Source organism: Ceratotherium simum, chromosome 3 (genome assembly GCF_057802395.1).
Source record: "Ceratotherium simum simum isolate JZ-2026a chromosome 3, ASM5780239v1, whole genome shotgun sequence".
NCBI classification, from domain to species: Eukaryota; Metazoa; Chordata; class Mammalia; order Perissodactyla; family Rhinocerotidae; genus Ceratotherium; species Ceratotherium simum.
The window spans coordinates 61808609-61821197 of record NC_141902.1 but is presented as its reverse complement, the minus strand read 5'-3'; the positions used below and the strand labels follow the sequence as shown (position 1 = coordinate 61821197).

The following is a 12589-nucleotide window of genomic DNA, read 5'->3' as shown; positions in this document are numbered from 1 at the left end:
CAGCCTGAATGTCACCTCCTCTGGGAAGCCCTTCCAATTCCTCCTGGACAGAAAGCTCCACCCTCTGTGCACCCACACATCACCTGTGCTCAGCCACCCACCCATTCATCCATCCATCCATCCATCCATCTGTCCACCTACCTACTACATTCCTGGGTACTGGGGGCTAAGTGCTCAGTTGTGGACCAGAGATTTCTACCCTAATGGTGTTTTCTGTCTGGACGAGGCAATCAAATGATTACACCAATTGATGTCTAGTTTCTCTACTAAGTACAATGAAGAAAAATGAGAGTGCGCTTGTATCTGGGGACCTGACCTGGTGAGGATAGGGGTGAGGGAAGGCTTTCCTGAGAAAGTGATGTGTGGCCTCTGCTTTAGCTTCCACCGATCGGCCATCCTACCCTCTTCTCAGCTCTCTCCCCTGCTGGAAAGGCTGGCCTCCACACCCACGGGTTGTGGTCCAGGGCCTGATCTAAAGCCTGTGCAACAAATGTGCATTGAGTTTAACTGTCAGTCGTTAGAAGGGCTGGGAAGGAAGGTGGCTGGGTTCCGAAGAAGAGCCTCTCTGTTATGGTAAAAGGGGTCATGGGGTCCTCCTGGAAGCTTTGGAATGTCTCAGGTGTGGGGGGTGGGGAAAGAGGAGGTGGAGGAGGGGGATCTGCATCTACTCCAAGGTCAGGAGAAGCACTGTGGCTAAATTCCAAGCTTCAGGGTGTGGAGAGGCAGGGGGATGTCTCAGAATGGAGGTTCGAGGGACATCCACTCTCCTTGGCCAAGGGAGACCTGAGTCACAGCCAGTGTCCCTGGGTCACCTCTCTCAGCTTTGTGGAGCCCTTTCCTCCGGGAAATGGGATATAAATCACTTTTCCTGAATTTGGTGGTGGTGGAGTAAAGGGAGGTGCTACACTGGTGAGGTGGTTCCCCAGAGCGGTTCTCAGGTTTTCTCCCAGGGCAGAGGTGAGGTGGAGGGAGAAGGAGAGGTTTGGAGACGGCGTCGAGGCCGCAGCCTGCCCAGGTGGCAGAGGGGCCGAGACTGGAGCGGAGCCAGAGCCGGGGTGGTGTCCGGCGTCCCTCCCCGCCGCTCGAGCCCTCCCACTTCCTCTGAATGAGCGCGGCTGTCAGGGAGCCCGGCGCGCCGCGCGCAGTGCAGGCTCGAGGCGCCGCGCCGAGGAGGCTGCCGCTCTGGCTCGCCGCCCCCCGTCACCGCTCCGCACCGGGCACCCGTCGCCGCGCCGCGGGCCATGGACCTGCCCAGGGGCCTCCTGGTGGCTTGGACGCTCAGCCTGTGGCCAGGTACGTGCCCCCCTTGCCTTCTCTTGCCTCTGGGAGCCCCTCCCTGGCCCGCCGGGGCCTCGGATGCAGCTGCCAGGAGAGGGACGTGGTGCGCCTCCCGGGGTCGGACCTTGGCTGCTCTTGGGGCCGTGGGTTCCCGGGAACTGGCTGCAGTCCAGCGGCTCCGCCAAGTTCCGCAGAAGAGGGAGACGCGCGGAGGCGCCTTGCAGTCGGGACTTGGGTGTTTTTAGGAAAAGTTGACGAGGCTCGAGGTGAAAAGCTCCAAGGGCGGGTGGCCCCACTGGACTGCCTGGCTACCTCCAAGGGTCACGCCGGGGTTCCCGCACCGCCGCCGGGGGCACTCGGGCGTCCCGGGAGCGCGGAGGGCGCGCGGCCGGGGCCGGGAAGGGACAGGACGCGCGCAGCGAGCGCTGCCTCGGCTGCCCTCCCGGCTGGCGGGGAGCGAGCATCCCGAAGTGTGGAGAGCCAGGCTTGGCGGTCTGTGAGGGCTGGGGGAGACCTGGCAGCCGAAAGCCGCCCAGAGTCCCTCCGGCCAGAGACGGAGCGAACCTCCTGGGCGGCCGGCCCCTAAGCGGTGGCGAGCCGTCGCCGGAGAGGCCAAAGGCCGCGGGCGCAGCTCCGCAGTCCAGGGCCCCTGAAAAAGTTACTTGACACTCGGTGTAGGGCCGGGGCATCGCCCCCCAACCCGCGCATTATTATGCAATTATCCAATAATCCGGGGGAAGCCGCTGTCGCCGAGACGCGCGCCGCCGCCTAATGCACTCCAGGTGTCGGGGACCTCGGGCCAGCCGGGCGCGCGGCCGGGAGTGATAGGGCAGCCCTGGGCTCTCCGCACTGGGGCGTCTGGCCCGAGCTTCCCCACTCCGGGCGCCCCGGCCTGACCCGCCACGCGGGGGCGGCGGCCAGCGGCGCTGTTCTACCGGTGGCAGAAGCTTTCGGGGCCCCTCCTTGGCGAGGATGAGCGCCCGCCTAGGGGTCTAACGGCCGTACCTTGCCTTCCCTTCTGCGTGGGCACCAGGCTGGGGCCGGGGCACGTAATAGGAGTCAGATGCGGTGGCAGCGGGAGAAGCGCCGTTAGAGAGTTCAAGTGGAGACCCCCTGGCCCGCTCTCCTCACCCCAGTCCCAGGATGCCACACAAACAAGTGCACCCCCCTGTCAGTCTATAATGGAGATTCTGGAAGGGCCTGCAGTTCAAAGGGCCTCTGGCTGGTGCGGTTCAGTTCAGATCCTAGAGTCACAGTTGAAAACCACCGTTGATGCATGAAGTTGTTGGGGTGGGGGGTTTGAAGAGGGCAGGGGAAGAGCTGCGACAGGCGGGCATACATCTAGAAACCGGCTACAGGAGGAGGCGAAGGCCACTCTAGGTCATTTAGACAGGAGGGGAAACAACTGCAGGAACTGTCTTTAAATCGCTGGGAGAGCAGGCCACAGGAAAAGGGAATGCACCCCTGTGTGACTGCAGATGGGTGGGACCATCCCACCAGACCCTGAGATGGAGTGGCTGCCTGAGGGGCTAGACACCGTCTGGACCTCAGGAAGCTAAGAGCAAAGCCTTTGAAATCAGACCTGGCTTCCAGTTCTGGCTCTGCTGCCCACTAGCTGGACAACCTTGGGAGGTTATGCAATCTCTCAACAAGTCTCCTCCTCTGTGGACTGGAGATAGAAATTCTGAGTTCATAAAGTTGTCGGGATGGTTAAGGGAGGCACTGTAAGAGGAGTCTTTAACATACAGCTTGGTGCACAGTAGGGCTGGAGCAATGCTTGCCAATGTTGTTGTCACTTAAGTGCGGGGGGTGGGGGCGTGTGAAGGACAGGGACAGGATTTGTGACTCAGAGCTCCCTTTATATGGAGAAAACCGCCCCTGAGTTATGCCTGGTCAGTTTGGGTTCTTGAAATATGGGATTCATTAAACATATCCATCAATGTTGGAACCACATCTGTTTGCAAGGAGCTGGAGGTGGGGCCTGAGCATGTGTGCAATCTGGGCCCTGCCTGGAGCTGAAAACAGGCAAGACCGCGAGAGCTAGGTAGAGGCACTAGGGAGTGACCAGAGTGACCAGCACAGAGAAGCTAATGGCTGCGGTTCAAACAAGAGAAGTTCAGTTCCACTTGGATAAGCAAGGGAGGCTTCCTGGAGAAGGAGATATCATTTGAACTGGGCCTTGATGAAGAGTGCAAAATGTGAATAGGGCTTAAAGTAGGACTGTTCATACATTAGAGTTATTTCCTGAGACTAGTTAAAGAACAAAAAGATGAATACTTTAAAACCACAAAGGTGACTCCCGTGAGCCTGAACTCTGAGGATTGGAAGGGTCACAGGGGTCATCGGGTCCGTTCCCCTGGCTCCAGAGCAGGATTGATGTTGATATCTCGTGTGTGCATCACATGGACTCAATGTGAGGATTACCAGGAAGTTTGCCCACTGGTGACGGCACAGTTTGGCTGGCAGGGGACCTGTCACAGGCCAAGTTGGGAGTGAGTCTTCGTTGAGGCCGTTATGAGTTCAGAGCCTCCATCTTTCCAGAGCTTCTGCTGCAGGCTGGGCAGGGTGATGGGGAGGGCCAAACTATCAAGAAAGCCAACAAGAAACTAGACAAGTCCAAAGACGTTTATAGCTGACATTCAGAGAGTGCAGATCCATTGATCAGAACTTTCCTATCGCGACACAGTGGTAGTAAGGGTTGATGAGGTGATGATTATTTAAAAAGCTAGTCTTTAGGGGTCGGCCTGGTGGCGTAGCGGTTCAGTGCGCACGCTCCGCTGTGGCGGCCCGGCCTGGGGTTCGCAGGTTCGGATCCTGGGCACGCACCTACGCACCGTTTGTCAAGCCATGCTGTGGCAGCATCCCATATGAAGTAGAGGAAGATGGGTACGGATGTTACCTCAGGGCCAGTCTTCCTCAGCAAAAAGAGGAGGATTGGCAACAGCTGTTACCTCAGGGCTAATCTTCCTCACAAAAAAAAAAAACTAGTCTTTACTGAGCACCCATTATCTGCCAGGCCCCATAAAGACACACAGGGAGATCAGACACAGCATGGGAGTGAAGGCCCTGTGGTCTCACTGCCTGAGATGGGTCTGGGCTCTGCCAGTTGGAACTCTATGCCCTTGGCAAGTTACTAAATAGCTCTGTGCCTTAGTTTTCTCATCTGTAGAATGGGGATGATGATAATAGAACTTATAGAGTTACCCAAAGATTAAATGAACTAATATCTATAAAGTGCTTGGAAAGTTCCAGGCACATATTAAGCCCTCAGGAAGTTGTCTTTCTTCTCCATTATCATCATCATCATCAGCGCTCAAGGTACTGACCATTCAGTAAGGGGTCTAAGGATGCACAGAGATGTAACTTTCAAACTCCAGTCCATAAGAGAAGTCTAGAAGAAGAGCTGGGGTTCTGGAGGCTCGGAGGAGACACACACACCAGAGCTCTAAATAAACCTAAACTTTCCTAGCCCTTCCCCCTGAAGATCTAGCCCAAAGTCTCGATCATCATAGGAACTCAGGGATTTTTAGCCATTGAGGCTGTCTTGGAGTCAACATGATCTTAGTGTGAGGTTTTGTGGGGTTGGAGAGGAGAGAAACCATACCGCTCAGCATGGCCCTGTGTGTCCTGGTGGGTGGGGCTCCTATTCAGCAGGAAAACCTTGAATGGCAGAAGTGCAGTTCTAGGCACCATCAGTGCACAAAGACTAAGAAGATCCAAGGCCTGCTTTCCAGCTTCGGAAGAGCAGAGAAGGAGAAGTTTGTCACTTTGCCTCCCCGACTGCCCATCCTGCTGGGAGCTTGTCAGCCAAGCCTCTCATCAGCTGAGGAGCTTCTGGACCCTTCCACATACAGGCCCTGGGGGCCCTAAAGAGAGGGGAGTGGAATATCACCTTCTTTCTTTTGTTACCAGGCCCATCCCTACCCCACAGCAGACCCCTACAGGTGGGATGTCTACCTCCTTGCCCTTCTCATTATTCCCAGCCCACCCACACAGGGCTGTGGGCCCTTGAGGAACTCAGACAGCTACTCACCTTAATTTTGTCCTTGTCAACCTCTTTCTCTCCCCTCCTGTAGTGGAAACTTCCTTCAGCAGCAGGGAACTTCCCTTCCATCCTCTCTCGTCATCACCTAGGAGAAAACTATGTTCTGAGCTGTCCTGGTTTGGCTCTTGGTCTATAGAAGGGAGTTTGGAGAATTCAAAAAGCCCTCTTTTCTCTCCATAATGCCTGACTTTGGAGATTATTGACTCACTATAGGCTTTAAGATCTTACTTTGGGAGTCAAAGTTGAACATTGTTCTACCGCAATTGCAAAGAGAAAGGATCCGTCATAATCCTCACTAGGCAGTGATGGCCTCTGGCTGACTCGGGGAGAGTCAGCTATAAAACAAGCTTTAAACATGCACCAACACATTTCAAAAATGGTATCTCTGCTGGTCCTCGTCACTTAATGCCCCTACCCTGCCACCACCAGACCGTGGGTTCCTATGAATGATTCATAGCCATTTGAAACTATTTTCCCTAAATTGATCATGAGCTCCAAAGACTCCCACACGTCCTCAGTATGCAGTGCTTGCTATAGGAAGCTGTGGTCCAGGCGGGGACTGTCTCCAGCCTCCATGATGTAAATCCTAACTGTATGAATTCTTAGTTGAAAGCCCAGAAGCTTGTTACCAGTGAGGGGAGAAAGGGAGGAGAGAGACTGGAGTTGGTCATCATGTAAACCAAAAATAAATAAGCTCCCCAAAAATTCCATGAAGGGTTTGCATACTGTGTACCTGTGACCTGAGTCACCAGATGAATAAAATCCCACCTGGAGGAAAAAGCCAGTGGGGTCAAACACCCTTGATGCTTCTGTCCCTCATTTCCTCCCTCACCCCACGCTTACCAAGCCGAAGTAACAATCATCGGGTGCATGGCCTGGGAACCCAACCACTTGGATTCAAATCCTTTCCACTTGGGTGACCCTGGATAAGCCCCTCTGGGCCTCAATTTCCTCATAAAATGGGGAGAATAACAACTTCCCAGGCTGATGTGTGTGGTAGACGATCTATCCGTGGTTCATTCATATCAAGTGCTCAGAACAGCGTCTGGCACCCAGCGAGCCCTGAAGTGACAGCAGCAGGATTTACCCTTCCCATCGTGTACCATTTGATCGCTGCCGGGCACTGTGTCGAGCTCTTGCTCACGTCTCAGTTGGGCCCCGCTACGGCTGCATGAAGTCACCGCTCAATCACCAGTTTACACACGAGAGTTAAATGGCTCGTCCGAGGTCATGCCGATAGAGTAAGCGGCAGAGTTGGGATTTGTCTGACCCCAAAGCCACTGCTCTTAATCCATGCATGACGTCTCTTCTGGAAATGAGCCTGGAGGGCGTAGAAAGACAATAAGATGCCCTTGCCGAAGGGGTTGTCGTCAGGGAAAATGAGGTCAGTGCACAAATGGCCATCCTGGCGGGGGCACCGGCCCAGGAGTGGCAGCTCCCTCCTTCAGACTCAACTAGACGGTGACTCCTCGCTCAGGATGCTGGCTCCGTGAGACGTGGTCCTCACATGGTGCCTCACGATGTGGGGGCCTCTCTCCCTCACTTGCCTCCCCGCTCAGGGCCAACAGGGCCTCTACCTCCTGTCCCCAAGTGCCCAATCCTCTGGGCCACTGTGACTGTCCCAGGGCTCCGTCTCCAGCCCATCCTCAGGGTCCAGGCTGGGCATTCCTCTCCCCCCTTGCCTGCCTCTGCTCCCACACCCCTAATCAAAACGTGCCCTGAGCCCCAGGCCTAATGAGTTAATTCATGCTGAACAGCACTAGTGAGTGATGACAACTTCTTGTGTTCTGCCTGAAGGAATTCGCATTTTAACAGGGCTGTGCCTTGAGCCAGAAGAATAAGGGGCTAATGCTGGATCTTCAGGCACCAAGAGCACCCAGCAGATGAAACAGTTGAGGCCGGGGACCTGCCTGGCATGGTCCAACTGCTCAGCCCACTACTCCGTCACCGGTCAGATACAGCCTACCCCGACCCTTGCGGATGATGGGCAGCCTCATGCTGTATCACAGAAGAAGCCAGGCTGTGGCTTGGCTGATGGTGCTCTAAAGCAGGCAGAGGTTTTCCACGTGGCATGTGGGGTGAGTTAGGCAAGTTGCTACAGCAATGCGCTCTGGGATTCCAAATAGGATGACAGAGAAGGGGTTTCTGCCTCCACAGCTGGGGCTGGAGGCTTTCTTGCCCCAGCAGTGTCACCCAGCTGGGCCAGGCTGCCAGAAATCCTGACCCTGTAGATTTCCAGGGTCTGTTTCTTTGGAGATCAGGAGGACTGGGCCTCAGGAAGAGGAGAGGCCATGGAAACAATCATAAAATCGGCAAGTGAGTGCAGCTCCCAATGGTCTGCAAAAAGCACTCCCATTGTTCATTCTATCAGTCAGGATAGGCCAGCCGAGGCCAGAGGCCCTGCCAAGCCTGGCATGTCCATTAGATAGATGGGGAAACTGAGGCTCTTAGAGGTTGAGTGATTTCCCATGATTTTCCCAAGATCACGTGGGAACTCAGAAGCAGGTCTTCTGTCCAAAGGTGAGGTTAGGAACCTAATTTGCCATCCCTATCAGAGGAACTTAAGGAGTAAGCAATGCTTCAGCCAAAGGAATGAAGTTCTAATGGTAGATTTTCTACATCTGTGGCAGGCAGGTAGGACAAGATCATTGAAATCATTCTCTGTAGACCTCTAGGGGTGTCCCCAATCTCCACCATCCTCCCTCTTAGCCTGGCTCATCCCCAGGTCCTCAGAGCACTGTCCCCTCCTCCTGTCAGGAAGAAGACCACAAAGGATTGTCCATCTCCTCTCCTTCTACTGGACTTGCTCTTTCCCTGGAGTTCACAGCCCCTCATATTCAGTGATTGGTGGCAATCATAAAGTCCCATGGATAACTTGTAGACAGAGCTCTTCTCTGAGTTTATTCACACCACTTACCACACATGCAGGACCACGTGTACCTAATCTGTAGGACCCAGTGCAAAATGCAAATGCGAGGCTCCTTGTTTGAAAATTATTAAGAATTTCAAGATGGCCACAGCAGAACCTTAAACCAAGTGGGGGGCCTTTCTGAGTGTGGGGGCCTGAGCAAGCACGCAGGCTGCACAACCGTGAAGCCAGCCTCGTTCACGTGGTTCTCCCCACAGGCCTGTAATTTGGCAAGGAAGGCACCACAATCCCGCTTCACAGATGCAGAAACTGAGTGGCTTGTCCATTTGGCCAACATGTTCTGAGCACCCACTAAACCCCAGGCACCTCCAGGTTCTGGGGATTCCAAATTGGATAAGACGCAGCCTCTGCCTCAAGGAACACGGTGAGGATAGGAGGGCAGAGATCACAAAGACTGCAGGGCTCCTGCAACGCACTGGCATCCACAGAGGGCAGGGGTGTCCATGGGGCAGTTCTAAAGGCACAAGCCAGGGCTGCAGGATGATTTTTAAGCCGTGGAATTCAGAAGATGCTTCTATCTCCAGTTTTACCCTCAAGACCTCTTTGAGAACCTTTTTGGGGGACCTTCAAGCATTTGACGCTTGGCTCTGGAGTAGCCACCTTGGTGAACGCAGGAACCCAAAACTTGCCACGCTGGCCTGTCCGCGGGTATCTGTCCTGCCGTGGTCCTGCCAGGCTAACACTTCTAAAGAAGGGGTCACTCCTCAGGTCCTTTTACCTGCCCATTTTGGCCTCTCCTCTTAGTCTATCATGGAATTGCAGACAATCAGCAAATCCAGTGGTCCTCATTCCCAAGTGAACAAGAGAATGTGGTGTTAAACAAAACCTTTGCCCAGGCCCCACCCCAGAACACATCGTCACTGCCCACAGTGGAGCCCAACGTTGGAATTTTTTAAAGCCCCCCAGTAATTCTAATGAGCAGCCAAGGCTGAGAGTCACCGAGGTCATCTAAACCCAATACCCGATCCAGCAGAAGAGAAAGCACTGTCCAGGGAAGGGAAACAACTTGCCCAGGGTCGCACAACCCCCAGTGGTGGAACCAGGATCTGACCAGCTCTCCTGACTCAGTTCTTCCAGCCCACCCCTCCAGTCTGCAGCTGCACAGGATTCAGGCCAGGCAGGGCTGCAGAGACAACCGGGAGTCAGAGTCTGAGAGGCTGAGCGCAGGCTGGGATTTGAAGGTGGGAGGTGGTAGTTGGAAGGTTATTCATTGGTGACCCGGTCTGTGTCCCCATGAGGCCATAGCTATTGATCACTATATGGCCCCAAGCAGGAGACCCCGGAAAGCCAAAGAGGGGCTACAGGGACACTGACTGGCCAAAGATTCTGGTCAGAACTGCATGCAGACAGAGGGACTGGCCCAGGGGCTGGGGGAAGTGGGAGGTGTCCAGCAGGGGTTAGACGAACCCATGAGGGTCATTCCAACCCTGCGATTCTGGGCCCCGCGGAAGCTGTTGTCAGTGTTCAGGTGAAGGAAATGCCTGACTCAGGATGGGGACTGGCAAAGCGAAGCCCAGGCTGGGTGGGAAAGGGATGCTCCATCAGGGAGAGAGAGGAGGCTGCCTGGGGGCAGAGCAGGAGGGCCCAGCGACCTCCCTGAGGCCCCAGCCCAAACTCAGGTGTCATCGTCCCTCTTGGCCCCACCCATCCAGATCTTTCTCAATAGCAGCCAAAATGAGGCTAAATCACAAACTGGGTTGTGTAGTCACTCCCCTGCTTAAAACCCTCAGTGGCTCCCTATTGCCATTAGGTGGAGTTCAGACTCTTTAATTGCACTAACCAGACCCCGAATGGCTGGCCCTGGCCTGCGCCAGGTTCGCCTCTAGGAGCACCACGTGCACAGCACCTGTGCACCCTACCACACCCCCACCTGACTGAGCGTCTTAGTTTCTCAAACATACCAGCTCTCTCTGGCCTTCACTCATCTGTTCCCTGTATCCCATTCTACCCCCTCCTTTCTCCTGGCTGCCTCCTGCTTATTCTTCAGGTCTCCACTTGGACACGACTTCTCCTGAAAGCCTCACCTGACCCCCTCAATCAGACCCAGGAGCCCCACTTGTGTGATCCCAGGACACCCTGTACTTCGCCCACCACACAGTATTACAACGGCCTGAACATCTTGTCCCCCTGGACTGAGAGCAGAGACCACGTCTCCCATCTATTTCTGTGTCCCCAGCTCTCCCGTGGTGCCAGACGTAGTAGGTGCTCAATTAACAGGTGTTGAACGAATGTAAGAACTGTCTATCCAAGTAGATGGAAAGATATTGAAGGGCAAGATAGGTGTCTTAAATTTCTTTGCACATGCACCCCCAGGAGGTCCCAACACTGTATCCTGTATGAACCAGGCCCTGCGCTAGGTGCTCTGGGGGATAAAAGACAAGAGAAAGTCCTGTCCTTCAAGGAGGTTAGGGTTTGGTAGGAGAGAGACCATTGGGTAAATCACTATAATACAAGAGAGGAGGTAATAAAGGCTATAAGAGAGCTCTGGACAAAGGCCTCTGGGATTCGAGAGCTGAGAAAGAGATGATTTGTGAATGCAGGAGGGGTGGAGAGTCTGTCTGGGCAAACGGCCTGATGTTTGGTCAGCAGGATGCTGGAGGAGGTGCCATGGGAGCTGCAAGAATGGAGCAGTGGGCTGAGGCCACCGAGAGAGGACCTGAACACCAACGAAGGCGTTAGGATTTAGCAGATGGGGAGCCACTGAAGGCTTTTGACGGAGGGTAGTGGCATATTCTAATCTGTGTTTTGAGAAGCTCCTGGGGTGCTGGGTTGTGACAACTGGGAGCCAGTGGAATGATAAGACGGCTCCTGGAGGGCCCCAGGAGAGAGGACATGGGCATCTGGGGTAAAGGTGGTGAGGGGACAGAGGAGGAGGGAAGCCAGGGGACGCAGAAGGGCACAGAAACTGGTCACCAGGGAGGGAAGGGTGTCTGGGAGGCCGCAGGGCAGGGCCGCTGACCTGAGGAGAGAGTACGGGAGGTTTGAGGAGGGGAAGCTGAGTCAGTTCTGGACGCGTCGACTTTGCTTGGCCCTCAGAAAGTGGGAAATGTTGGCTGGGAGCTTGGAAGTGAGTCCGACTGGAAATGTTTTGACTAGGAGCCTGTCACATATATGCCCCTTAGTGGCATGCAGGCCTGGGTGAGAGGGAGCGCCCGCGACCTGGGGCCTCCCGTCCCTGCATCCCCTTTCCAGGCCCAGAAGCAGTGATTCATGCCCCAAACTTAAAGAGAACCCAGATTCTGATTTTAAAAGGCTTTCAGAGCAGAAGAAACCAAGGAGAGGGCTAGGCCAGACCACAAGCCAAACGTCAGCTCTGGAATGTGCTTGCTGCTAACAGAGAGGCCAGCCCGGGGGCAGAGACGCTGGCAGGCTCGGCAAGAGGCCCCTCTGATAGTCCCGGATGTGTCAAAATTGTCGCTGAGACTGTCCCCGCTCCTTCGTCTCTTTTCAGTATGGATCTGGCTGTGTTCTGGCACATCTTAAAACTAGCCCCTCCCCTCAGGCCCCCAGCCTGTAAGTTCCCCCCGTCCTATATCATCCTTGGTGTGAAAGCTCTGGTCTGCCATCCGTCTTCCCACCTCTGCTCAGCCTGGAGGACTAGGACCAGGAGGCAGGCAGGGGTCCGGGGGCAGCCAGGGGGGCACCCAGAAAGGCTCCTGTGGCTTGTGGCAACAGCCACCTACCTGGTCTCCCTGCATCTGCCCTGTCCCTTGAGGCTCGTCCACCACTAGCCAGAGGGATGCTGCTAGAATGTAGGTCAAATCATGTCACATCCTGCCTCTGCTCCAAACCCTCCAGGGCTCCCCTTCTTCCTCTGAGGAAGAGGCCTTGTGATCTGGCTCCCCCGCCTTTCTGACCTCACCCTCTACTCCTCCTCCCTTTGCTCGTTCTGCACCACCCACACCGTCTCTGGAATGTTCCTCAAACATACCGGGCACCTCAGGCTTTGCACTTGCTGTTCCTTCTGCCTGGAAAGCTCTTCACCAAAGAGCCTCTCTCACGTCCTTCAGGTCTTTACTCCAACATCGCTCTCTCATGGAGGCCCTTCCTGGCACCCCTAACTAAAATCTCAACGCCCCCCGCACGCGCTCACGTATGTAAACACCCTTCCCTGCTTTAGTCTCGCCGAGGTATGTCTCATTATCCAGCATTATCACCTGTTTTATGTATCCACCTTGCTTATTGGCTGTCTCCTCCAACAGAACATAATCATGAGAGCAAGGACTCTTATACGTGGTGCTCACTTATGTATCCCAGGGTCCAGAGCAGTGCCTGGCCAGCGTAGGCAAGTAATAAATAGCTGTGGAATGAATGAATGAACCAGTGAAAGTCTCCCC

The 12589-nt window shown here is 54.9% G+C and overlaps 1 protein-coding gene across 2 annotated transcripts in view; it reads left to right on the top strand.

The window, feature by feature from the left end:
- Positions 1-730: 730 nt before the first annotated feature.
- The window catches only part of ITGA11 (integrin subunit alpha 11), a 117451-nt gene continuing 105592 nt past the window's right edge, over positions 731-12589 (top strand). For both annotated transcript variants that reach the window (XM_087428597.1, XM_087428596.1), the window contains exon 1: positions 731-1293. In XM_087428597.1, the coding sequence (XP_087284723.1) occupies positions 1242-1293 (52 nt within the window). In that variant the 5' untranslated portion in view covers positions 731-1241. The remainder of the gene's footprint in view (positions 1294-12589) is intronic.